Source organism: Hypanus sabinus, chromosome 18, assembly GCF_030144855.1.
Source record: "Hypanus sabinus isolate sHypSab1 chromosome 18, sHypSab1.hap1, whole genome shotgun sequence".
Taxonomy (NCBI): domain Eukaryota; kingdom Metazoa; phylum Chordata; class Chondrichthyes; order Myliobatiformes; family Dasyatidae; genus Hypanus; species Hypanus sabinus.
In genome coordinates this window covers 60758146-60785989 of record NC_082723.1, presented here as the reverse complement: position 1 = coordinate 60785989, position 27844 = coordinate 60758146, and the positions used below count along the sequence as shown (strand labels likewise).

The 27844-nt window shown below is 43.1% G+C and overlaps 1 protein-coding gene across 1 annotated transcript in view; it reads left to right on the top strand.

Moving 5' to 3' along the window:
- LOC132407258 (collagen alpha-1(V) chain-like) overlaps positions 1 to 22369 on the top strand; it is a 202960-nt gene extending 180591 nt beyond the window's left edge. Inside the window, exons 50-54 of the mRNA XM_059993518.1 lie at positions 3683 to 3848; positions 12446 to 12552; positions 13680 to 13760; positions 13886 to 14089; positions 20872 to 22369. Of these exons, the coding sequence (XP_059849501.1) occupies positions 3683 to 3848; positions 12446 to 12552; positions 13680 to 13760; positions 13886 to 14089; positions 20872 to 21018 (705 nt within the window). The 3' untranslated portion in view covers positions 21019 to 22369. The remainder of the gene's footprint in view (positions 1 to 3682; positions 3849 to 12445; positions 12553 to 13679; positions 13761 to 13885; positions 14090 to 20871) is intronic.
- The last annotated feature ends 5475 nt before the right edge of the window (positions 22370 to 27844 follow it).

Here is a 27844-nt window from a genome sequence, read left to right as displayed (position 1 = left end):
TATGACATGGCTATAAGCACTGGAGCCCCATGTGGGACTGTATTGGTCCTGAAGAAAGAGAAGAAAGCCTTCAACCTGGAGTGGAGTCATCGGGATGCTGTTTATAGAAGAGCGTTTTTTTAGCAGGCTTTCTTGACGCTCAACCCAGCACAGATGGAAAGCATGCAAGGGAGCTGGCTGGATTCGAACTCGGGAGCTTTCGCTCCAAAGTCCGGAGCTGATGCCACTACGCCACCAGCCGGCTATTGGCCCCGAGGTAATCAGTTTTATATTTGCCAGCAATATGGTAGGAAGTGGAGGTGTCAGGGCCCTGCATTTCAATCTTACCTGCAGCCAGCACGCTTCTCACGTTTCCACTCGCAACCACAGTCTGCAGACTGGTTTCTACTGATTTTGAGGATCTATAGATTTTTTAAAACACCTTAAAACAATGTTGCTTACTGAAGTGACATGTCTGTGACTGTGGATTTCAGCTGCAGTAGTCCTAATCAGGAATATTTGATAATTCCCTTCAGAGCTGCATGCAAAGAATTTCTGGCACCATCTTGGTTCTTACGGTGCACCCACTTCGTTGGATAAATTGTGAACTCACAAAAAAGAATCATATAGTAGAGGTGACTCAAATGACTAAGATAGAATTCTTTAAAAATGTACAGGTGTGTGGATTGGAAGGGTTTTGATGGGTAGGAAGGGATAGGGAGAGAGGGACCAAATGCTGGTCAAGTAAGATTAGCTCAGATGGGCATCTTGGTCAGTATAAACTAGTTGGGCCAGGTGGCGTATTTCTGTTCTCTATGGCTCCATGAGAGATGGGTGAGGCAAATGGATTTTACACAGGGAGTTGTGCGTGCCTGGAACACGCTACTAGGGCTGGTGGTAGAGTCAGATACAACAGTGATTAGTTAAGAGACGGTGAGATAGACACATGGGTGTGCAGGGAGCGGAGGGATATGGATGATATACAAGCAGAAGAGATTTAGTTTAATTTGATATTGTGCCTGGCACAGATATTGTGGGCCAAGTGGCCTGTCCTTGTGCTGTGCTGATCAATGGTTTGTGTAACTTGGTGCCCCACGCCCAGTTACTGATACACTGCACTCCTCTCCAGCAGGTGGCTGTTGTTTCAATTGATGTTCCATTCATGTATAAATTGATGGGGAGTGCAATAATCTGGGCAACGTTTTCATGAAAAGACCTGTTTCTATTGTTGCTCAAGGTAAATTACTTCAAAATTCTGAACATAATTCTTAGAGTGCACCCATATACTTGGATCAATCATTCTTATGATCTGATATTGCTAAGGTTGTTGTGTTGTTCAGTATTTCGAGACTCCTTGGAATGGTGAAATAAAACAGATTGTTGATGGTAACTGTGGAGAAACAAGCTCAGCCTTTGGTAACTTGTCCCAGAACTTTAACTTGTTTCTCTTTCCACGGACGTTACTGGAGTTGCTGACTATTCCCAGCACTTTCTGTTTCCATTTCCCATTTCTAGCATCCAAGCTACCAAAGAAGATCTCATTCTGTTTGGGTCTGGCATCTCCGAGTCTTTCTGTCAGTACCTCCAGTTGAACTTTGTCTTTTTGTGTGTTTCCCTCTAGCCGTCGGTCTGTGGTTTTGTATTGCCATGTGCTCTTGTTTGTTTTCATGCCCCATGTGCCCCTGTCCCCATTCCTGCTCTACTCCAGCCCCTGTATCACTGAGTACTCCGCCTCTCACCTGTCTCTCATTATTACCTGTATTGCTGCCACCCGAGTCTCATTGTGCTCCACCTATCATCTGCCTCTCTGTTTATTGCTCAGTGTATTTCAGTCCTGTGTTTTCACCTGTTTGTTGCCAGATTGTGCCAGTGATTTTCCTGAGCCTTTCCAGCATTCGTATCTGTACTCTGACTGTCTGAATATTGACTCTGCCTGTTTCCTGATTCTGCTTTTGGATTTCTCTGGAATTTTTGATCTGCGCCTGAACTTTGACGCTGACTTTGTGGCCCCCACCCCACCCCCCAAGGATTTGCTACTCAGCTAATATCACAGTGTGCGCAGTACACGGTCTGCGATTGGGTCCCTGCTTCAGCGTCCTGACACTTTCTCAACCAACTCCTGTTTTGAGCAATTTCCTCTGGTGTCGAAGAAAGTCTAGATAAATCGTTGTTTAAATAATTTAAGTTTCTGTACGCTGACACCTGGAAAATGTTTTTTACTCTAAGCATGAAGGCTGTGTTACAGCTCCGCATTGTTACTGCGTATCACACTAGTTGGTTATACCGGATGGCTTTACCACAAATCTCTGGTTATCATCTTCTGTGATCTTTTCAGGGTTGGCATTGTAAAATATCATATCAGTGAGTTAAAACAGAACCTTTAACACTGACTAAGAAAGTTAGCTTTTTTTTCTAAGCTTTATACACCATTGTTTTAATCATCGATCTTTTCAATATATCTTAATTTTAAGTGCCATGACTAGCTCAATGCAGTGGGTCTTGTGACTGGAGTGTCAGAGTAACTTCTTTACTTCCATGCACAGTAAGTTCTTAGCAAACTAGCCAGCACGATCGAGCTCTGGATCTCCGCAGTGTTTGTGAATACCATCTATAGCGCTTGCAACCAGCATCCATTGCCACTGGAACCGCTGTATGTCTGCATTAAGGGTGCTTGGATGTTGACTAAGGAATAGAAAATAGTAAATCATGAACAAATACAGCAAATCATAAATCACTTCCATCTGCTAAATTGGAATTTCCCTGCGGCCAATCTTGATTCCTGCCTCCACTGCTGTTCCAGCATGTCAGTCCATGGCCTCCTCACTTGCCACGATGAGGCCACTCGCAGGGTGGAGGAACAACACCTCATACTCCGTTTCAGTAGCCTCCAACCTGATGGCATGACCATCGATCTCTGCTTCCAGTAATTTTTCCCCTCCCTCTTCCCTCTTCTCTTATTTCCCACTCTGGCCTCTTACCTCTGTTTCTCACCTGCCTATCACATCCCACGGTGCTCCTCCTTCTTCCCTTTCTCCCATGGTCCACTCTCCTCTCCTATCAGCTTCCTCCTTCAGTCCTGTATCTTCCCCACCCTCCAGCCTTTACCCATCACCATCTAGTTAATCCTCCTTCCCCTCCTCCCACTTTTTTATTCTGGTATCTTCCCCCTTCCTTTCCAATCCTGATGAAGGCTACTGGCCCAAAACTTCGACTGTTTATTCCCCTCTGTAGATGCTGCCTGACCTGCCGAGTTTCTCCAGCACTTTGTATGTTGCTCTAGAATAGAGTAAATTATGTTGGTGATTTACAATGATCGAAAAGCACATTGTCTGAATTTGTTGATTTGATGAAGACAGTACGAATCACTGAGTGGGCTGTGCAACGTACAAAATCTCCGGTTGTGAACATGACTTCGCAGTTGCCAGTGCCTCACAAGCTCGGGTGATACAGTTCACAGGCAGGTGGTGCTAGTGATCTGCACAACCTTGACCAAGTACAGGCAGTCATTGTCCTCCCATGTCTTGTGGCTGAAGCCATACATCTAGGGAGCCACAGCAGGGATTTGGCACATTCTGATTCCATATGAGCTTCTGTTAAAAATTGCACCCCTCCAAAGGCATTGAGAAGTGTTAACCCTTGTAATGCTCCTGAGACAAGGAAACCTATAAATATTCTGTGCTTTTGCATTTGTCTCTTCTGACAGCTGATGATGAACAAAACCCGTGGCTTGGATTCCAGGAGCATATGGAAGGCTTTGGAAGCTTTAAATATGGAGATCCGGCATATAGTGGCCCCACCCACTGGAACCAAGGCCAACCCTGCCACGACCTGCAAGGAACTACAACTGTGTCAGCCCCAGCTCCGTGATGGTAAGGACCAGTGCTGGGACTCAGGCCACTTTTCCCTGTGTGCCCCTCCTGTTTGTGGTTGAACACGTGCTTGAACATCTCCCACTTCAAGGGCTGTGGCCCTCGATGGCTCGACAGCCCACAGCATATTTCTGTAAGACTGCCGTCCATATGGGGGAAGAATTAGGCTATTCGCTATGGAGTCATCCCCGCCATTCCATCATCGCTGGTTCACTTTCCCTCACCTGCCTTCTCCCCCATAACATTTGGTGCCCTTACTAATCAAGAACCCATCAAACTCTAAATATGCCCAGTGACTTGGCCTCCACAGCCATCTCTGGCAATGAATTCCACAGATTCACCACCCTCTGACTAAAGAAATTCCTCTCAATCTCTGTTCTAAAGGGATGTCCTTCCATCTTAAGGCTGTGCCCTCTAATCCTAGACCGTAGAAAACATCATCTCCATGTCCATTCTATTTAGATATTTCAATATTCAATAGTTTTCAATGAGATACCCCCCTTATTCTTTTAAGTTTCAGCGAGTACAGGCCCAGACCCAACTAAAGCTCCTCATTCCTGGGATCGTATGTGAGAACGTCCTCTGGACCCTTACCAATGCCAGCTCATCCATTTTTAGATAAGGGGCCCAAAACTGCTCAAAAATACTCCCAAGTGTGGTCTGACAAGTGCCATATGAAACATTACATCCTTGCTTTTATATTCTAGTCCTCTCGAAATAACATTGTATTAACCTCTCTCACCACTAACTCAACCTGCAAGTTAATCTTTAGGGTGTTCTGGACAAGGACTCCCATCCCTTTGTACCTCTGATTTCTGAATTTGCTCCCCATTTGGAAAATAGTATATGCCTTTATTCCTTCTATCAACATGCATGACCGTACACTTCCCTACACTGTATGCCATCAGCCACTTCTTTGGCCATTTTCCTAATCTGTCCAAGTCCTTCTGTAGACTCCCTATGTCCTCAAACCTACCTACTCCTCCACCTATCTTTGTATCATTCACAAACATAGCCACAAAGCCATTAATACCATCATCCAAATCATTGACATATAACAGGAAAAGGAGCAGTTCCAACACCAACTGCTATGGATCACTACTAGTCACCAGCAGCCAACCAGAAAATGTCCCCTTTATTCCCACTCTTTACCTCCTTCCAATCTTCCATCCATGCTAGTATATTTCCTGTAATAGCATGGGCTGCTGTCTTGTTTAAAAGCCTTGTGTGAGGCACCTTGTTAAAGCCTTTTGAGAACCAAAGTGAACAATGTGAACCTGTCAGCCTGACATCAGTGGTGGGAAAGATGCTAGAGTCCATTATTAAGGATGAAATAGTGGCATACCTAGATAACAGTGATAGGATTGGGCCGAGCCAGCATGGATTTACCAAGGGCAAATCATGCTTGACTAATCTGTTGGAGTTTTTCGAGGATGTAACCAGGAAGTTAGACGGGGGAGATCCAGTGGATGTAGTGTACCTTGATTTTCAGAAGGCATTTGATAAGGTCCCACATAAAAGATTGGTGGATAAAATCAAAGCTCAGGGCATTGGGGGGAAGGCATTGACATGGATAGAAAATTGGTTGGCAGATAAAAAGCAAAGGGTAGCGGTGAATGGGTGTTTCTCGGAATTGCAGGTGGTGACTAGTGGGGTGCCACAGGGCTCGGTATTGGGACCACAGCTGTTTACCATTTACGTTAACAATTTGGATGAAGGCATAGAAAATAACATCAGCAAATTTGCTGATGATACTAAGCTGGGTGGCAGTGTGACATGTGATGAGGATGTTAGGAGAATTCAGGGTGACTTGGATAGGCTGGGTGAGTGGGCAGATACTTGGCAGATAGCGTTTAATGTGAATAAGTGTGAGGTTATCCACTTTGGGAGTAAGAACAGGAAGGCAGATTATTATCTGAATGGTGTAGGATTGGGTAAGGGAGAAATACAAAGAGATCTCGGAGTCCTTGTTCATCAGTCATTGAAGGTGAATGAGCAAGTGCAGCAGGCAGTGAAGAAGGCTAATGGAATAATGGCCTTTATTACAAAGGGAATTGAGTACAAGAGCAAGGAAATCCTCTTGCATTTGTACAGAGCCCTGGTGAGACCACACCTGGAGTATTGTGTACAGTTTTGGTCTCCAGGGTTAAGGAAGGATATCCTGGCTGTAGAGGAAGTGCAGCGTAGATTCACAAGGTTAATTCCTGGGATGTCTGGACTGTCTTACGCAGAGAGGTTAGAGAGACTGGGCTTGTACATGCTGGAATTAAGGAGATTGAGAGGGGATCTGATTGAAACATATAAGATTATTAAGGGATTGGACAAGATAGAGGCAGGAAATATGGTCCAGATGCTGGGAGAATCCAGTACCAGAGGGCGTGGTTTGAGAATAAGGGGTAGGTCATTTAGGACAGAGTTAAGGAAAAACTTCTTCTCCCAGAGAGTTGTGGGGGTCTGCAATGCACTGCCTCGGAAGGTAGTGGAGGCCAATTCTCTGGATGCTTTCAAAAAGGAGCTAGATAGGTATCTTATGGATAGGGGAATCAAGGGATATGGGGACAAGGCAGGAACCGGGTATTGATGGTAATTGATCAGCCATGATCTCAAAATGGCAGTGCAGGCTCGAGGGGCCAAATGGTCTACTTCTGAACCTATTGTCTATTGTCTATAAAATTATAGACCAGTGAGTCTTACCTCAGTGGCTGGTAAGCTGATGGAGAAGATCCTGAGAGGCAGGATTTATGTACATTTGGAGAGGTATAATATGATTAGGAATAGTCAGCATGGCTTTGTCAAAGGCAGGTCATGCCTTACGAGCCTGATTGAATTTTTTGAGGATCTGACTAAACACATTATTGAAGGAGGAGCAGTGGATGTACTGTGTATGGATTTCAGCAAGGCACTTGATAAGGTACCCCATGCAAGGCTTATTGAAAAAGTAAGGTGGCATGGGATCCAAGGGGACATTGCTTTGTGGATCCAGAACTGGCTTGCCCACAGAAGGCAAAGTCTGGTTGTAGACGGGTCATATTCTGCATGGAGGTCGGTCACCAGTGGAGTGCCTCAGGGATCTGTTCTGAGACCCTTAGTCTTCGTGATTTTTATAAATGACCTGGATGAGGAAGTGGAGGGATGGGTTAGTAAGTTTGCTGATGACACAAAGGTTGGAGGTGTTGTGGATAGTGTGGAGGGCTGTCAGAGTTTATAGCGGACATTGATAGGAAGCAAAACTGGGCTGAGAAGTGGCAGATGGAGTTCAACCCAGATAAGTGTGAAGTGGTTCATTTTGGTAGGTCAAATATGATTGCAGAATATAGTATTAATGGTAAGACTCTTGGCAGTGCGGAGGATCAGAGGGATCTTGGGGTCCAAGTCCACAGGACACTCAAAGCAGCTATGCACGCTGACTCTGTGGTTAAGAAGGCATATGGTGTATCGGCCTTCATCAATCGTGGAAATAAATTTAGGAGCTGAGAGGTAATGTTGCAGCTATATAGGACCCTGGTCAGACCCCACTTGGAGTACTGTGCTCAGTTCTGGTTGCCTCACTACAGGAAAGATGTGAAAGTCATATAAAGGATGCAGAGGAGATTTACAAGAATGTTGCCTGGATTAGGGAGCATGCCTTATGAGAATAGGTTGAGTGAACTCAGCCTTTTCTTCTTGGAGCGACGGAGGATGAGAGGTGACTTGATAGAGGTGTATAAGTTGATGAGAGGCATTGATCGTGTGGATAGTCAGAGGCTTTTTCCCAGGGCAGAAGTGGTTGCCACAAGAGGACACAGGTTTAAGGTTCTGGGGAGCAGGTAAAGAGGAGATGTCAGGGGTAAGTTTTTTACTCAGAAGGTGGTGAGTGCGTGGAATGGGCTGCCAGTAATGGTGGTGGAGGCAGATACGATATTTTAAGAGACTTTTGGACAGGTACATGGAGCTTAGTAATATAGAGGACCATAGGTAAGCCTAGTAATTTCTAAGGTAGGGACATGTTTGGCACAGCTTTGTGGGCTGAAGAGCCTGTATTGTGCTGTAAGTTTTCTATGTTTCTAACTAACTCTCCTTCCTCTATCCTTCCTGTCATTTCCCCAAAGAATTCCAACAGATTTGTCAGGCAAGATTTTGCCTTAAAGAAACCTTAGTGACTTTGGGCTATTTGATTACATGCCTCCAAGTACCCCAAAACCTCATCTTTAATAATGGTCTCCAACATCTTGCCATCCATTAAACTTTGGCTAACTGGCCTATAATTTCCTATCTTTTGCCTCTCTCCCTTCTTAAACAGCAGAGTGACATTTGCAATTTTCCATTCATCCAGTAACATTTCAGAGTCTATTGATTCTTGAAATGTCACTACTAATGTCTCCATTTTCTCTTTCTGAACCCTGGATGGAGTCCATCTGGTCCAGGTGACTTATCTACCATCAGACCTTTCAGCTACCCAAGCATCTTCTCCTTAATAACAGCAACTACTCTCACTTTTGCCCCCTGATCCTCTCGAATGTGTGGCATATTGCTGTTCTCTTCCATTGGTGCAAAATACTTAGTGAGTTTGTCTGCCATTTCCTTGTCTCCCGTTACTACCTCTCCAACATAATTTTCTAGCTTTAGGATATCCACTCTTGCCTCTCTTTTACTCTTCATATATCTGAATAAAACTTGATATTTCTTTTCTATTATTGGCTAGTTTACCTTCACATTTCATTTTTCTCTCCTTATTGCTTTTTTCATTGCCTTCTGTTTATTAAAGCTTTTGACTCCTTTAGCTTCCCACTAATTTTGTTAAATTGTATGCTTTTTTTCCTTTCCTTTAATGCTGCTTTGAATTTCCTTGTCAGCCATGGTTGTATCATTATAACTTTAAAATGCTTCCCACAAGAAAATGAATCTCAGGGTTGTATATGGTGACATACATATATGCACTATTATAATAAATTTACTTTGAACTTTGAGCTTTCCTCAACTCTAGGATGATTCAATCATGTGCCTTCTGAATTGCTCCCAGAAACTCCAACCATTCTATTCTGCCATCACCCTGCTAGTGTTCCCTTCCAATCAGCTTTGGCCAGCTCCTCTCTCATTCTTCTGTAGTTCACTTTACTCCACCATAATACTGATACATCTGATTCTATAGCTCCTATCTATCACCTTCTCATTCTCCTCATCATGCTGGAGCTCCAGTTCTCTAACACAGTTTGTAAGGAGCTGCAGCTTATGCTGATGTAGTTATCAGGGAGACTGGAGGTCCTTCTGAAGGAAACACTACTGACCCTGGACCCACTCTCAATGCGCTAGTTATGCACTAATGGACAAAGGAGTAAAGAAACTTGTCTGAAATTTCCCTTAGCCTTTCCTCGTGTCATCTAAGCCTCTTGAGCAGAAACCTCTAGTTAACCACAACAACACTTCCACTCACACAATGACTGATCACACACTAACATTGTCCCACTCAAACAATGACCACTCACACACTAACACTCTCCCCCTCACACAAGAACTGCTCCATTTAAACCTGACCTCTTTATTCGTCCTTGTCAATTGCCTAAAAAATTTCGATGACTGAAGCCAGCTGAAAAGTTCCGAAAGGCCCCAAGCTCTTTCAAAACTTTGCGCTGCCTCACTGAAACAAGTGGCCTGGTGCATTAGACAGTGGAGATTGTTATCAGGGTTTACAGAAATATATTGATCAGCTGGGTAAGTGAGGTGGCAAGTGGTTTAATTGGATGTGAAAGCTGAAAAGACAGCTGAGGATAGGACTTTCATAGTGAATGGTAGGGTCCTGGGAAGTGCTGTAAAACAGAGGAATATATTTATATACTTCCCTGAAAGTGTGTCATAAGCAGACAGGGTATTGACAAAGACTTCATCAGTCAGTGTATTGGGTATCAAAGTTGAGATGTTATGGCACATGTACAAAACATTAGTGAGGTTGCATTTGGAATATTGTTTGGTTTTGGTCACCCTGCTATACAAAAGGTGTCATTAAACTGGAAAGAGTGACAAAATGGTTTACACGGATGTCGCCAGGGCATGAGACGCTGAGCTTTGGAGAGAAGTTGAGCAGATTGTCTCTTTGTCCATTGAGGAGGGACCTCATAGAGGTGTATATAAACATGAATGCACACTGCCTTTTCCCCAGAGTTGGGGAATTAAGAACTGGAAGGCATAATAAGAACCTGCAGTGCAACTTTTTCACCCAGAGTGATCAGTACATGGAATGAGCCGCCAAAGAAAATGGTTGAGGCAGGTACATAAACATTTAAACATACCTCAGATAGGTACATGAATCGAGGGATATGGGCCAAATGAGGGCAAATGGAGCTAGCTTAGGTGGGAATCTTGGTTGGCAAGGATGAGTTGGGCTGAAAAGCCTGTTTCCTGTCTCCCACCCCACCCCCCCCCCCCCCCACCCCCATCCTCATCACATTCTGCAGGGGTTGTATTGAGAGCATCCTGAGCAGCTGCATTGCTGCCTGGTTCGGAAATTGCAACATCTCGAATCGCAAGACCCCGCAGCAGATAGTGAGGTCTCTCTTCCCGCCATCACAGACATTTACACTACGCGCTGCATCCGTAAAGCAAACAGCATTATGAAGGACCTCATGCACCCCTCATACAACCTCTTCTCCCTCCTGCCATCTGGGAAAAGGTTCCGAAGCATTCAGGCTCTCATGACCAGACTATATAACAGTTTCTTCCCCCAAGTTATCAGACTCCTCAATACCCAGAGCCTGGACTGACACCTTACTGCCCTATTGTCCTGTTTATTATTTATTGTAATGCTTGCACTGTTTTGTGCACTTTATGCAGGCCTGGGTAGGTCTGTAGTCTAGTGTAGTTTTTTCTGTGTTGTTTTTTACGTAGTTCAGTCTAGTTTTTGTACTGTGTCATGTAACACCATGGTCCTGAAAAAACATTTTCTCATTTTTACTATGTACTGTACCAGCAGTTATGGTCGAAATGACAATAAATGTGACTTGGCTTGACTTCTCTGCTGTTAGATCTACAAATCCGTAAATGTACAGAGAGATCTTGAAACTCTGACTTCTTCCCTAGAAGTGATAGAATGGGTCCCTAAGAGGCTTCCTGCAAGGATATTTATATTTACCAGCCTAGAGCGACTGCTGCAGTTACCCGTGTTTTTATTGATGATTCTCATGTTTCAACTTTGCACCAAAACACTTAGGGTGATTCATTCATCAACTGTCTTCAGACAAGCCCATAGGAATTCTTAGTGTAATGGTACCGATCTTCCATTCCTGAGAACCATTGGTCCCTATGTCCGGGACAAGCTCTTCAGTCCAGAGCTCAGTCTTCCATAAGGAGCCTGGCTCCCCGAACTGTGTGTGTTTGTGTGTGTGTGTGTGTGTGTGTGTGTGTGTGTGTGTGTGTGTGTGTGTGTGTGTGTGTGTGTGTGTGTGTGTGTGTGTGTGTGTGTGGTGGTGGGTGGTGGGGGGAGGGGTGGTTGCCGTGCCACTCGAGCAGCTGACTACACTCGTGGAACGGTGTTGAGGCCCCAACTCCCTCATACCCTCCTCAATAACTGACTGGTCCATTAGTCCGGGGGGGGGGGGGTGGTGGCCACTGAAAATCTTCATGAGATGGGATCTGTTGTTGGAACAAGGTTCCAGAACGAGCAATGGGTAATGTACCATTTCTTCTCCAAAGGATTCTTTAGAATTCTGCTGCCCCCAGGGAGCTGTGGACCCTGTCGCTTTGAAAGAGGCAGATGCTTGTCTTGGGGAGTTTGAGGGTTATGGGGTATAAAGAGGAGATTGAAATGATGACCTGTGTCAGACCAGCAGTGATGTTTTCTATTGGATGATGGAGTTTGCTGGAGAGGCAATGTGGCCGATTCACATTTCTTATATTATTCATTGTCTCTTTATCAATAAGTGACTACAACCCTTGGTTCTTGTGCCACTTAAAGGGGTCCTCCGGATGTAAAGTGTAAAACAGCTCAGATGTCTGTACACGACGAGGTCCGTAATGTTGGGCATGAACTTTGTGGCTTGTGGCACCTTGTCTTTTACAGCAGTTCTAGATTGAACTACATTATGGACAGTTTTGTCCATTTCTCAGCTTCTATACTATTAGTAGGCCATACGGAATCTGTCTAAATGTTTGGTAGCCCCCGTAAGACAGTCTGCATAATCAAAGACCCCACCAACCCCAGATATTCTCTCTTCTCCCTTCTTCCATCAGGGAAAAGATACAAAAGCCTGAAAGTACAAACCACCAGGCTCAAGAACAGCTTCTAACCCACTATTATAAGTCTGTTGAATGGTTATCTAGCATAATAGGTGGAGTCTTGATCTCATTATGATCTTGCATTTTATTTTTTACCTGCACGGCAATTTCTCTGAAGGTGTTACACTTTATCCTTCATTCTGTTATTGCTTTACCCTGTTCTACCTCAATGCACTGTGTAATTAACCGATCTATATAAACAGCATGGAAGAAAAGTTTTACACTGCGACAACAATAAACCAATATCTACCAGTTGCAGGTCTTTGAAAGTGAAAATTTTCGCTTTCCATTTGTAAAATGTGATCAGGCAAAAACAAAATTTGAGTAATATTTTCTTTGAATTTTTTTGTTAGGTTTCTATTACATTGACCCCAATCAGGGCTGTCCCTATGATGCTCTTCTGGTGTTCTGCAATTTTACAGCTGACGGAGCTACGTGTTTGCCAACCAAGGAGAATGAGGTACTGCAAGCTGAGCAGATAAAGATCGGATGATAGGTTGTGTTGTTATTCCATCATAGAACAGGAGCTATCTCCTGTCCATTAGTGATTGCACAATGATTATGGTTGCAGAGTTCATTATTTAGGGGTAGATTGTTCTTCTTCATCTGGATAAGCTGGAGGAAACAGCAACAAGCAATCTGCTCTGTAGATCGAGCCGTACCATATGGAAGGGGTTCTAAGGAGTTATCAATATTTCAGGTCAAAATCCTGCAACAAATTGAAGGAAAGCTGAATTCTTCTACCAGCAGTAATATCTGGCACATAGAACACCTCCCTAAATCTGAAAAGCAATATTATAGACAACAACACACACAAAATGCTGGTGGAACACAGCAGGCCAGGCAGCATCTATAGGGAGAAGCGTTTCGAGCCGAGACCCTTCGTCAGGACCCTTTTGTGTGTGTTGTTTGAATTTTCAGCATCTGCAGATTTCCTCGTGTTAGCAATATTACAGTGTAGTTCCAGTATCGGAATTATACCGTATGACATCTTTAAGCTATTCTGGACATCACTGCGGTGGGCAAAGCAAACAGATGGAATTCCATTCCCAGACTGAAGGCAACGTGGTCAAGGGAAGTAAAATGGCAGGTACCAGACAAGTATTCAGGCTGTCACTGAGAAAGCAGAGGAGCTGGGGTTCTCCTGCTTCGAGGGGAGAAGGTTCAGGTGAGTACGAAAGATACTGAATATTGCAAGGGGCTTTGATCAGCTGATCCTCCGGGCAGAAGGATTGTGAACAAGACGTAGGTTTGTGATGGGTGTTAAAGCAAATTTGTGAGGAGGTGCAAATAAATACCTGTGCTGTGTACATTGTTCTGGCAGAACAGAGTGCTGGGAGCAGAGTCAGTGTCAGATTTCTGAAGGGAATGCGATAAGTACTTCAAAAGGGAAGTTATGCAAGGCTGGACGAGTGTTTGGGAGGGGGATGTTTCAAAGAGCATGTGAGGTCTGGAAAGGCCAATTCTATTGGTTCCAAGTTGGAGGAAATTGGCTTGCAGGTAGCAAACTATTCTGTTCCTTTTGGCTTTCTTTTTAAAAAGAAAAAATCTTTACATGAATCCTATCACTTTCAACATATTGTCCAGGTACCTCCAAAAGGATGGTTCAAAGAATATTCAAAGAAAAGTACATACCAATGGTTCAGCTCTACTGAGGGAGGATTCTTGGTGAGATAACTTTACAATCCAAGATTTAAAATATTGTTTAAAAAATTACCAGAAATATCAGTGTGCCAGACATTTAATTTCTAGACTTATATTGTCCACACCTTGCTTTGAATTTATGTTCACAGTTTGAATATCCTGGAGTGAATATTGTACAGCTTCGTTTGTTAAAACTTCACAGTACATATGCCAGCCAAAAAATAACCTACAAGTGTAATCCAGGCCTTAATTCATTCAGAAAAGACCACAGGACTATTCAGTTCATGGGGGACAATCGAAAGAAAATATACAATGGATACAAAGGATTCACAATCAACTCTGATGGATGCTTGGTAAGTTTTTGGTATTTTATTAATCAGTCTTTCTTCACCACATGTCAAACATCAATTAAATAAGTCACGGAAGAAACAAAAATTTCAACGTAGAAAGCAATCTGTTTCTCCTTGAGTTTCACTTGTTAACTGCACTGCTCAAGAAGAATGAAGCAATAAAAGTAGAAGAGGACTTGATGGGTATGAGATCAATATAGATTCCCATGGACTGATTTCCTGCTGTGGGAGTCAAGGAGTCAAGGTATTTGCAATCCCACAACGAGAGGGGTGGGGGGAGGAGGAGGAGGAGGAGGAGAGAGAGAGAGAGAGAGAGAGATTAACTCCTGTGGAGCCCTCATTACAAGCCTTTTGCACCGATCGTTTTTGGCCATTGCTCATCGTACGGCGTGTCTTGGGCATCTGAAACCTGGCGGAGCCCATCCCTCTGCAGATGGAGCTGGCCGGACCTCTTGCCCCAAAGTCCAGCGCTGATGCCACTACACCGCCAGCCGGCCCCACAACAAGTGACAGAATGCACTCTGAATACTGGTCTGGGTTCTCGACGAGGACAACAGTGGCCAGGACTCCACTGAATGACAATTTGATTTTTTTACTGTATCGTCTTAGCTGACTTCAAATGAGATGGTTCAGCAATTACATTGTGGACCTCCCTTTCCCCTGACATGCCAACAGCTGTAACGGGTGGGATGTGTCTGTTAGCTCTGTGATGGTGAAACTTCCCTGCACTATGGGACTACGGTTTATCAGACAAAGGGGAAAGAAGTATCATTCTTTGATTTACTTTATCTTTGTATTTTCACTTTAATGTCTTCAATTATTTATGCGTTTTAGGTAATTATTTTACATTGACTGCATCTTTACTAGTTTTTACATGGATTTCAATGACAGACCAATAGGGTGTCATCTTGCTGACTAGCCCACCACCCCATCCATGGCTACACGTGTTCCACAGGTGCAATCATACTGAAACATCACTGTCTTTGAAGTAGAGCCGGCCAGGAGCTGTGGCCAGCCCCTTGTCATTGGGCATTGAAACTCCCAGCCCCACCACTCTGTGTGTACTTCTGGAACAGAAGAACCAGAGGCAGGTGTGGACCATGTGAGTGACTGAAGGAATGTCCACACCAGACACCCATCATGTGTTGTAATTTCTCATAGAGTATCCCATGTGGGCCATTGTAGGGAATTATGCCATGTTGGAACAGAAAGAATCAGGGGTTGAAAGGTTGGATTTGTTGTCAAAGTATGCATGTACAGTACAACTCTGATAGTCGTTGTCTTCAGACAGTCGTGGAATACAGAAAAGCCATGGCAGTCATTGAAAGGAAAGACGTCAACTCCCCCCCCCCCCCCCCCCGCTCAAAAAGGAGCAAGAAACGAACTGGCAAACCCCAAGCATCCCACCTCCTCCCCTGCAAAAAAAACAGCAGCTTGAACACCAAACCCCAGACCCCCCCCCCCAACCCCTCCCGTGCACAAAAACCAACAGATCACCTACCCGGAAGATGGCAGCCAGAAAATCAAATACCCCAGCCCTCCAAAAGAAAAACAGCGACAACATCAAACCCTCAACCACCTCCCCTGCAAAGTCCGGGAATGCAGGACTAACTTTGTGTTCGCTTTAAGTGAGGTGCACAGATATCACGTGATGATGTATGTAACTCACATATGTATACATATAACCTGTAATGAATTATTGAAACTAACAAGAATGCTTAATCAACTAATATTACTCAAGATTACTCAAATATTATTTAAATATTTAATACATAACAATGAACAGTTTGAACGCTTGCTGTTGCTGTGGCTCTGAAAAGGAAACTCCCTAAGATGCTTTTATGAATTTTGTGAAACACATACAAATTTTTGGAAGACTCGTATGCTTCATTTAGTCATCAACTCAGGCAAGTTAGGAAAGACATAGCTATTTATTAGAATTACTCACAAAGTTTAATAAAATCATTCTTTGATTGCAAGAAAATTATGTCAATTTTATCAAAGTCAAATCAGTCATCTCCACATTTCTATCCAAGTTAACACTATTTCAGTGCAACATTGGCTGTCACAACCTTTTCCAATTTTTGAGCCTCTGAGTTGGAAGAGGAAAAAAGCATATCAGATGATGATCTTCAGTTACACTGTGCCCACTTGGGTGAGCTGCAAAAAGACATGTCAGAGAGATCTCAACTCCTCCCTTGATCCAAATTCCAGAATGGGAACACTTGGAATTAACAGGAAGGAAGAAGGAAGAACTGATCTTGCTATAACATTACTTTACACTGAAGCTGGGGTTCAAAAAATCAAAGCAAGGCATTGAATTGCAGAAAGGAATCTCTGAATGCTATCCTACATTGTGGAAAAAGGTCAAAATGCTCCTTAAAAAAACACGAAATGCTGGCAGAACTCAGCAGGCCAGACAGCATCTATGGGAGGAGGTAATAATGATGTTTTGGGCTGAAACCCTTCATCGGGAGGGTTCTGATTAACCCCTCCTGATGAAGAGTTTCGGCCCGAAACGTCGTCACTACCTCCTCCCATAGATGCTATCTGGCCTGCTGAGTTCTGCCAGCATTTCGTGTTTTTTATTTATTTCCAGCATTTGCAGATTCACTCGTGTTGCCTCTAAGTGCTCCTTATTGCCTTTTCAACATCATGTTTAGCGGAGCGTGGTTTCAGTCCAGTAACGATGAAACAGTCTGCAAAATGTGGACCTGAGACTCTGTGACATTCAGCCTGTTGCTGAGAAGCTGATATCACTGCAGCAAACCCATCCATCTCACTGAAAAGTAAAAAAACAGTGAAGTATTGAATAGTTGGACTACTAATGAATGCTCTAAAATTGTTGATGAAAATCATTTGCACTGAAATTAAATTAAGAAATAATTTGTAAATATTTGTAGCTTTAAATAAGATTTGAATAATTTTTACAATTATTTATCTTTGCTTTGAATTTACAGTTCCTATTTTCATTCTCTGTGCATCGTAAATCAAAATTCTTTATAGTTTTTATGTAATTTCCTGAAAGGGAGAGGGGGCACTGGGAATATGGTCTGGGAACCAAGAGGGAATAACCCAAAATAGTCTGAGAACCACTAGACTCTGGTTGGATTACCTTTATTATCTAATAATTTGTGGAAATATTTCTAGAATTGATGGAATTTTGGGAGGTGACAGTGTAACCACACTCTCCATAGTCACCTTTCTAAAAACATTAGGATGCCGGGTAATACAGTGGACTGAAATGCTTGAACATATAGACATTAAGAAGAAGGATGTGCTGGAGCTTTTGAAAAGCATTAAGTTAGGTAAGTCACCAGGACCAGATGAGATATGCCCCAGGCTACTGCGGGAAGCGAGGGAGGAGATTGCTGAGCTTCTGGTGATGATCATTGCATCATCAATAGGGACAGGAGAAGTACCAGAGGACTGTAGGGTTACAAATGTTGTTCTCTTGTTCAAGAAAAGGAGTAGAGATAACCCAGGAAATTATAGAGCAGACAGACTGACTTCAGTGTGGGCAGGTTGTTGGAGAAGATCATTGGATGAGCATTTGGAGAGACATAATCTGATCAGGGATAGTCAGCATGGTTTTGTCAAAGGCAGATCATGTCTTACGAGCCTGATCGAATTCTTTGAGGATGTAACAAAACACATTGATGAAGGTAGAGTAGTGATTGTAGTGTATATGGATTTCAGTAAGGCATTTGATAAGGTTCCCCATGATAAGGCTCCTTCAGAAAGTAAGGAGGCATGGGATCCAAGGAGACCTTGCTCTGTGCATCCAGAATTGGTTTGCCCACAGAAGGCAAGGGGTGGTTGTAGATGGTTCGTATTCTGCATGAAGATTGGTGACCAGTGGTGTTCCGCAGGGATCTGTTCTGGGACCCCTCCTCTTTGTGATTTTTATAAATGACCTGGATGAAGAAGTAGTAGGGTGGGTTAGTAAGTTTGCTGATGGCACAAAGGTTGGGGGTGTTGTGGATAGTCTGGAGGGTTGACAGAGGTTACAGCAGGACTGGGCTGAGAGGGGCAGATGGACTTTAACCCAGATAAATGTGAAGTGGTTCATTTTGTTAGGTCCAATTTGAAGACAGAATATAATATAAAAGGTAAGACTCTTAGCAGTGTGGAAGATCTGGGAATTTTGAGGTGCATGTCGATAGGACACTTAAAGCTGCTGCGCAGGTTGACAGTGTTGTTAAGAAGACGTATGGTGTGTTGGCCTTTATCAAACATGGGATTGAGTTCAAGAGCTGTGAGGTAATGCTACAGCTATATAAGACCTTGGTCAGAGCCACTTGGAGTACTGTGTTCAGTTCTGGTCACCTCACTACAGGAAGAATGTGGGTAATACGGAGAGAGTACAGAGGAGATTTACAAGGATGTTGCTTGGATTGGAGGGCATGCATTATGAAAATAGGGTGAGTGAACTTGGCCTTTTCTCCTTGGAGCGACAGAGGATAAGAGGTGACCTAACTGAGGTGTATAAGATGATGAGAGGCATTGATCATGTGGATAGCCAAAGGCTTTTTCCCCAGTGCTGAAATGGCTAACACGAGTGGGCATAGTTTTAAGGTGCTTGGAAATAGGTACTGAGTGGTGATGTGTGGAATGCACTGCCAGCAGTGATGGTGGAATAGATACAACAGGGTCTTTTAAGAGCCTCTTAGGCAGGTACATGGAGCTTAGAAAAATAGAGGGCTAAGCAGTAGGGTAATTCTAGGCAGACTCTGGAGTAGGTTACATGGTCGGCACAACTTTGTGGGCCGAAGGGCCTGTAATGTGTTGTAAATTTCTATGTTCTATGTTCTATAAAAGTGAGATTTCACCCTTATCGGCCTCTCTATTTACTCTTATTTTTGTTTATTATTGGACTCCCCAATTGCTCTGGATCTGCTCTCCTCCACTGTTTACACTGTGACTTCCATGAAGACAGGAGTCAAAATATTTGCTTAAGATTTCTCTGCTATTTCTTCATATCCCAACATATTTCTCCTGTTTCAGGTTTTAAGGGAGCCATGGGAACAGTAGTTTTATATATATCTCTATAGAGGAATTTCAATTTTCTATTTTTTGTTTCTCACTAAAACGTTCTTGCTCTCTATTTCTCCTTTATCAGTTTCCTGGCCCTCTTTTAGCTGAGTTCGTGAATGTTTCCAGTCCTTGGGTTTACTGCATTTTCTGGCAAAGTCACAAGCCTTTTTTTTTAAATGTCCATTTCTATCTTTAACACATTTTGACTGCGGGACCGTGTTCCTCAGTGTGTTCCCGCAAGAGCCAGGGCATCCTGCTGTCAGAGCCTCGAAGCTTCTTCCCAACATCCCTCATTGAATCCATTCCAAAAGCTGTTCAATACATTGGAAATCATTCAGAACAACATCAAATGAAAATTGTTTAAAATAATTTATTAAGATAGAAATTAATTTAAAACATACAATCAATAAAATAAGTAAAGAGAAACATGATTTTTCATTTAAAGCTGGCAACCCTATTCAAATGAATGTGCTTGTGTTACGAACATCAGTCATGGCTGGTGTGAAGCTGAGGGACCAGATGTCTGATCTTCTGCTTGTTCCTGTGTTGTAATGTGCAGATGTGAAAACCTTGAGCAAGCTGGCCCATCTACTGTAATTAGTCAGAGTTAGAGCCAGAATCAGCCCACTAAATCCGCACCGACCATTAAACACCAATTTACACCAATCCATTTCCTAATCCCATCTTATTCTCTAATGTCTCCATTAACTTCTCTGAGCTTCTAACTCTCATCTGCACACTAGAGGCAATTTAAATTAATGACCTGCATACCTGCAATTTAAGTTACTACCCAATTAAGGTACTAACTTGCACATCTTTAGTAACCGATTGAAAGCCATGGGGGTCTCGGAGAACATGTATACCCACAGCTGGCCGGTGGTGTAGTGGGAACCGCACCAGACTTCGGGAAAGTGAGCACAGAAGGCATTGACCTCATCTGGAGGCGAAGTCTTGTATTGCCTATGTTGCTTGATTTTGTTTTGTAAGAAGTGGTAGTATTCAGGCCCTGTCACAACTGTCATGCATCCTTCATTATTTCAAGTTTAGTCCAGAATTACCACTTCATCCATGAGGTGGCTTTCCAGAGAACATACCTGGACTTCTTGTAACTTCCTTGGTCACCGGACTTGAATGCCTCTGACCTGGCTGGACCTCAGCAGATTGTAGATTACATGGTTCATCCAGGGCTTCTGGTTGGAGACTACTCTGACTGGTTTTGTGGGGACACACTCGTCTACAACTGTTCTAGTAAAGTCTGTGACAACAATGGTTTATTCATTCAGATCTACAGATGAGTCCTTGAATATGGCCGAGTCCATTGACTTGAAGCAATCCCTTAGCAGCTTCCCACGACCACCTCTTTGTTGTCCTAATCTCTGGAGCTTTGCTCCTTAGCCTCTGCCTGTATGCAAGTAGGAGAACAGCCAAATGATCTGATTTACCGAAACACATGGAGAAGTTGGCACTCTTTATATTAATATAACAGTGGTCTGGTGTGTTGGGATCTCTGGTGCTACAGGTTATATGCTGAGAGTAATTGAGTAGGGCTGTCTTCAAACTAGCTTGGTTGAAGTCTCCAACTATTCTTGCCCATGTATGATTGAAAAAAGTCATTTTACTCTCATTTAATGTGTTATTTATTCCATGTTTCTGGTCATATGTATAAATATTATATTTCTCTGCCCAATTATAACTATTATAATATTTTAACAATAGGCTAATTTTAATGTCTTGTTATTCTGTTTCAGTTGAATGACTCTGGGCCTCACACAGTTGAGTTTGAAGTCACTACCAATGAAGTTGACCTACTCCCTCTGAGGGATTTGGCAGTGTTTAATAATGGTGCAGAAACTCAGGAATTTGGCTTTTCTATTGGCCAAGTGTGTTTTTATTAATCAGTCCAGCCTCGGGGAAGCCGTTTCAGTTCATGAAACCTGAGTCAACCAACCTTGGTGGTGCAGGAAACCCTGGCATTGCAGGAAAAGCACTTTTTTCCAATGGCAATTTTGTAAAGATTTTGGTTATCTCTCTGAGGTCTTGATGAATATTTTGGACTAACTCCCTACTGAATGGCCAAATGTTGTTTACATTAACAGTGCAACTCGAAAACATTCGCTGGCAACTTTTTCAGCCATTGCCACCAACCCGTGTGTTGAACTGTGCTGTTTAATGGTCAAAGATGGATTACGGTGTGTCCCCGTGTTCAATTCTGCACTTAAAATGAACTTTTCAAGACCAGTTTACAGAGCGTTGATCTGGCAGTTTACAAAGGAGCTTATGTATATTGAGCTGTTTGGAAACAGTTGAATAAAACCATTGCTATTTGTCAGTACTTTACCATTTATACTTCACCTAAACTTTAACTTCCCAGATGTTAAATGTCGGGGTCTCAAAATCATTTCCATGTTTCATCCTGAACCATCAGAGCTTTGTTCTTAAGCAGTAGCTGTGATGCCACAGGGAATTTCCATGTACCTACTGAACCATTGTCTCAATTTTGTTGGTGGATTTGATACAGTTTTCCAAAGTTCAGAATAAGACAGCCGAACTATTTCAGTGGTGACGTAACTACTGGAATTAAATGATGCAATGATGTTTTCTGGTACACATTCATAGATAATTCATCCTTTTTTTCCTGTTCGGAAGGCATTCTATTGAAAAGTATTTCATGTATACAGCACATTGTACAGTTGATCTGTAGTGAGCATGAAGAATCTTCCAAGAGAGAATGATCTTGTTATTTTTGTCATTGACTATGTTGTAAAAGCTGATCGATCTGACTTGCCCATGTTGTGGGTATCTTCTGCATACTCAGTGTAGCATTATGAACGAAATCTCTGTTGTCATTGCATTTCAAGACAAAAAGATAACCCGACTGATGCTCAAACCCTTCTGTGGAAGAAAGACAACATTGTGCACAAAGCCTTCGCTAGCTTTGCGATCTTTGCACATTGGCAAACTTGTCTTAACTAAACGAGTCTTCATTTTAATCTTCTTGTTCTGTTTTGATACCTATATGATTTATGCTTTTTTTGTACATTAGGCACATTTAGAGCTCCCTCTGTAATATTGATCATGTACAATAGTCCAAAGAATTGCTGGAATTAAAACCAGACAGGCTACGCCAGAATACTTAGCTGACAAAGGACAGCTGTTCTGTGTTTTTCAACAAAAACCACTGTAGCTCTTGTCATTTTCCGTACCATGCGTCCTGGTGCTTACACAATGATTCTAAATGAAAGTAATATGCTGGTCATTTTTGCTGATAAGAATGTGTTTTGTTAATAAATCTACCTTTAAAATGATGTGCTGAATGATGTCTCTACATTCCTCTCACTTTGTTGTAGAAGCTAATTCTGCTGTAGGTAACTTTAATTGGAATCAAGTTTGTTTCGGAAAACTTCAATAACTTCAGATATGGTTTCTATCTTACATTGATATACCTCTTCAAAGGAAAGAGGAAATTTATGTGAATGTTCATGAATTATAGAACAGGAAAAAAACTCAAGTATTAGCTTATGCCAGCGGGAATACTGGGGATCTCAGAAAACATTTTCACCCAGAGAGTATGGTGAGAATCTGGAACGTACTGCCTGAGGGGGTGGTGAAGGCAGAGGCTCTAACAGCAAAGAAGCATTTAGCTGAACATGTGAATTAACTTGACTTTATTTCTTACATCCTTCACATACATGAAGAGTAAAAATCTTTACACTACATCTCCGCCTGAGTGTGCAATGTGCAAATTGTAGTAATTTGTAATAAATGGTATGTACAGTAAGATGTACAACAGAATAGCCACTATAGCTTAGAAATACAATTATATCAGCGTGAATTAATCAGTCTGATGGCCTGGTGGAAGATGCCTGTCCCAGAGCCTGTTAATCCTGGTTTCAATGCTACGGTACCATTTCCCAGACGGTAGCAGCTGGAACAGTTTGTGGTTGGGGTGCCTCTGGTCCTTTTTACGCACCTGTCACTGTAAATGTCCTGAATATTGGGAAGTTCGCATCTACAGATGCGCTGGGCTGTCCGCACCACTCTCTGCAGAGTCCTGCGATTGAGGGAAGTACAGTGATGCAGCGAGGATGCTCTCAATTGTGCCCCTGTAGGAAGTCATCAGGATTTGGGGACTCATGCCAAACTTCTTCAACCGTCCGAGATGGAAGAGGCACTGTTGTGCTTTTTTCACCACAGAGCCGGTACGTACAGACCAAGTGAGATCCTCGGTGATGTGTATACCGAGGAACAAAGTTGTTTACCCTCTTAGCCCCGGACCCTGATCCCCAGGTCCTAGACTCCAACCCCAGATCTCAACCCCAATTGCCATTGCAAAGAAGGTGATTGGACAAGTGCTGGGAAATGGCATTGGTAAGGCCAGTACAGGAAGAACAGCACAGGCAAAGTTGTATGGTCACAATGGTATGGTCAGTACAAGAGGGGGAGCATAGACACAATGGTATGGTCACGTTGCTAAGGTCAATGGAAAAAGAAAAACACAGATGCAATGGTATGGCCATAATAGTCACATTGGTATGGTGAGTACAAGAAAGATAGCATAGACATAATCGTTGGTCACATTGGTACAGTCAGTACAAGAAAGGCAGCACAGACAGAATGGGTTAAAGGTCCTGCTTCCATGTCCTACTGCACAAACAGTGATGACTAAGTTAGATATATCTTTCTTTCCCAGGGACCTTATGAAGGGAAAAAGATTGGTGAAAATTGTGTTGAGCAGTGGGGTTGAACAGGGAGATTTAAAACTTTAATGTTTTACATCATAAAGGAGGAAAGTAGGTTTTTGGGAAGGAATTGGTAAACACTGGCAGCTAACGATGTGTCACCTGTTACGGAGCAATTGAATTTAAGGATAATCCTGAGGATGAGTTGGACAACAGATGCGAGTAGGGTTCTAGGAGATTAAAGGAATGGAGAGGGATGAGATAATGGAGAGATCGGAAAACCAGCTAGAAAACTTTAAAATGCAGGAGGCACAGAACCAAATTCACAAGTTTACCAATGACAAGATTTGATGGTGTTACGTACTCGTGACACATGACAGTGGTACCCTTGTCACAATACTGGGGTTGAAGCTATACTGCACTTGAGGTAATGGTCTTGTGATGGTGGAGTGACGTCATTTTCCTGCCAGTAGAGATCATGTGACAGGATTTTTTTCAGGTTATAAAAGGAAGACCCCACCCTGTGAGGAGGGGCAGTTCGTGGCTGGATTTGCCAAGTTGACTTCATGCCACTGCATGATTTAATGTGATGACGCAGTTTAGTTGAAAGATGAAGTTTTATCTGGTGCCTAAAGTTTAAAAGGTCATTGCCAGCAGGTTCTTTACAATACTGCTAGTTTGAGAATCAGTGAAGAGTGAAGATCGGAGTTCGGGAGTTAAAGATCGAAGAGAATCGATTTCTACGGTGAAACGGGTTCGATCTTATTTAATCCTTATTCGGAAAGGAATTCGTTGACTGTTCTCATGTTAATCTCTGCAGGATAGCAGAAGATTGAGGAAAGTGTGATAAAGGAAAGGTCAGTGCCTTTAAGCCATTTCATTTCGTTTCGTTTCGTAAATTCTTCGTGGGAAAAGTTCAACGCCAGGGATCGAAGCAAAGCGACGTGAAAGAGAATTTAAGTCATCTTATAAAGTCTCTCCTTTTAAATGGACTGTGAACATATCGAACTTTTGGCAATACCACTTTAAAGAACCGTTTTTGCAATATCGCTTTAAGAACTGTTTGAGCTGCCGCACAGCAGTTGATTTCCGGTTACGTTAGTGTTTGTTTACTTTTGGGGGGTTTGTTTTCTGTGTTTAATAAACGTGTTGTTTGTTATAAAAAACCCTTGCCGAACTCATATATTTATTGTTGCCTGAATACGTAACAATGGATAAACAGATCTTGGTCCAAGTGAGCCCACAGGTAACTGGGTGCCCTGAAGTTTATAGAAAGCAAAAGAAGGGAAACTAGTCAGAAGTCATTGAAATCATCATCTCTAGAGCTCAGCAAGGTGTGCACATAGGTTAAGCCACAGATAATTTGGGGAAGGGTGCTGCTGGAGGGAAAGTGGACATGGACCATCTTAATCTAGAGATCCAAAGCTCAACTCAGATGAAATGTGAAGTTCATGAACCAGTGGGTTTAACTTTGACATTTCCTGTGCAAATTCCGCCGACTTTCCAATACCTTTGTGCGGCAATTTGGATAGACAACAGCAAATTAAAATCAAATAGCACTAATAAACTTTTTCAAACTGAACCCGTCTACAAAGGGAAGATAAGTGCTTGTTGTGTAGCAGGTTAACAAATGTCTGGGTTGTCTTTGGAAACTCCGCGGAAGCCAAGTCCAAGCAGAGCCAACAGAGGAAATGAGGCAAACCTAAGCTGGGTTCAGCACTGGGGAAGGGAAATGCTAGCAGGGGAGACACTACCAGCACAGTGTAGAATTCTGGATTGGAAAGGAGGTCAGTTCGAAAGGGTACTCCGAATAACTGAAGCTTAGCAGGAGCAACTGTCAGGAGGGGATCTAAAAGGGGATTAGTAATTAAATAACAGGGACCCTTCTGAGTTGATTTCCTGCACAGTTTGGGAGCTATTCGGAAGCAGACTTTACAACCGTGTTGGAAGCCACCGTCTGTAGCCCTAACCAGATGCTGGCCACGGAAAAATGCACAAAAGTCCTAGACGTCACATCCAAATCTTCCTTTATTGTCAGTTGACACCCACATCCAGACCCTCCACATGCGAGCACGTTACCTGCACAGATAGACCTGGCGTGAAAATAGCAGAGTTTGGGAATTCTCATGGAAATTGGATTGCAAAGGGAACAGAAAATGCTGCTTGTTAATCTGATTGGTTACATTGTAAAATTACTTGGATTGAGTTCTATTTTTAAAATAATATGGAATTCAAGCTCTTTAATGTATATTAGAGCGTAACATCTATGAAGTACCAACGTATATGTAACTGGGTCACCATTACAGCTAGCAAGGCCACTGGCGATGGTGATAGTGACCATAAAATGTTACTTGAGCCACTTAACACCCCATTTACCAGGAGGTATTGTAGTCATTCCTATGCTCATTGACTCTGGTAATCATATAGTGCCAGTACAGATTTTAAACCTCTCTCGAGAGGATGTATGGCTCGCGCCTAGGACCCGGCTGGGTATCCTGTCAAAGGTGAAGTGCGTAGATCGTGATCAACAATGTGCAGTAAGATTTCAGCGCCCTGTGATGCACCATCAATAACTCTCTGAGACATGAGGTGAGATATCGGCTTTTATTGGCTGGAAGAAAGAACAAGCAGTGAGTGACCACCATACTACATCCTGGAGACTGAGGGCCGGGCTCAGACCTCAATCGCCTTTATACCGGGGTCTGTGGGAGGAGCCACAGGAGCAGTCAGCGGGGGGGGGGGGGGGGTGGGGGGGGGGAACGTGTCCAGACAGGTATATGTAGTTCACCACACCCTGTGAGAACCATCCCACTCCAGCTCTCCAAGGAGACTGCAAACTCCAGTAACTCAGGCCAGCTCACCCCTGGGGCATGAATCAGATTCTGAGGGTTCAGAAAATGGTATGATATTGGTAGAAGATACGTCAGAACAGGGTGTACAGAGTCTTGACCCTAGCCTAGACTGCATATCCTCTGAGAGTATGACACCTTCTAGAACTGAGACTGGGGAGCCGGCGACTGCTAGTGCAGAGGCAGAGGTCGTTAGCCATCCTGAGACAGCACCCCGCAGGAGTAAGCGAGTAAATGCTGGACAGCACCCTCACCCACATCGCAAACCAAGGTCAGTCCTTGATTAGGGTTAGGGTTAGGGTCCATCAGTCCAACAGCAGTGTCTGAGATGCCAGCTAGTCTTAGTTCAGTTCTCTTTCGAGAAGCAGTTAAAGAGGTTAAGAGTACCCTTGCAGTGAGCGAGTAATCGAGGACAAATACTTGAATGCAGGGAGAATGTAACCGGGTGACCGTCAAACCTTATCCATTATCGTTAAAAGTGTACTTAGGCATCCATCTGGGTAATGCTAGAATAGTTGTCTGTGCCCTTAAGTGGAGACAGTGATGTCATTACACACGCACGGGATAGTGGGAAGACCATTTTGTTTTCGGCAGAAGGAACTGGTGGGGCTTTGGGATTAAGTTCCTCCCAGAGATACTGGGCGTGGTGAGGAAAAGTGAGTATTAATTGACAATATCCATGTGAATTCATTTATGCTTGTTGGCAAATCGAGATTATCGGTACTCTGACATGTTTTACATGTGGATGCTTTAGACTTTCACGAGTGAAGGCACTGGCGCTGGATAGCGTGGCTTGCAAAGTTCCTCACCGGTCAAGTGGGTCAATCTTCCTGTAATTTAACTAGCAAGCAATATCTTGTAAAAGTTGTGCCGAAGTGTACCTTTTGTCTAACTTTATTGTCTCATGACTGTTTGTGAATGTAACCACATAACGTGAACGTTTAGCCTCTGTTTGGAAGTTAAGCATGTGTGTATTAAAAGGGAGTAGACGTCTTAGAGGGGCTGTATTCGCTTACATTTTTCGCTGCTATGTATAAGGTACAGGGTTGGTGGGATTCTAATGTTGTTTGTATAGTGTTCCTTCAGAATTGCCACTACCGTATTAGTTTTGTGCAGTTTGCTTTATGTATTTTTATACTGCATACGCAATCCGTCGATACACAAGGGTGTGGATCGAAGGTTAAACTGAGATT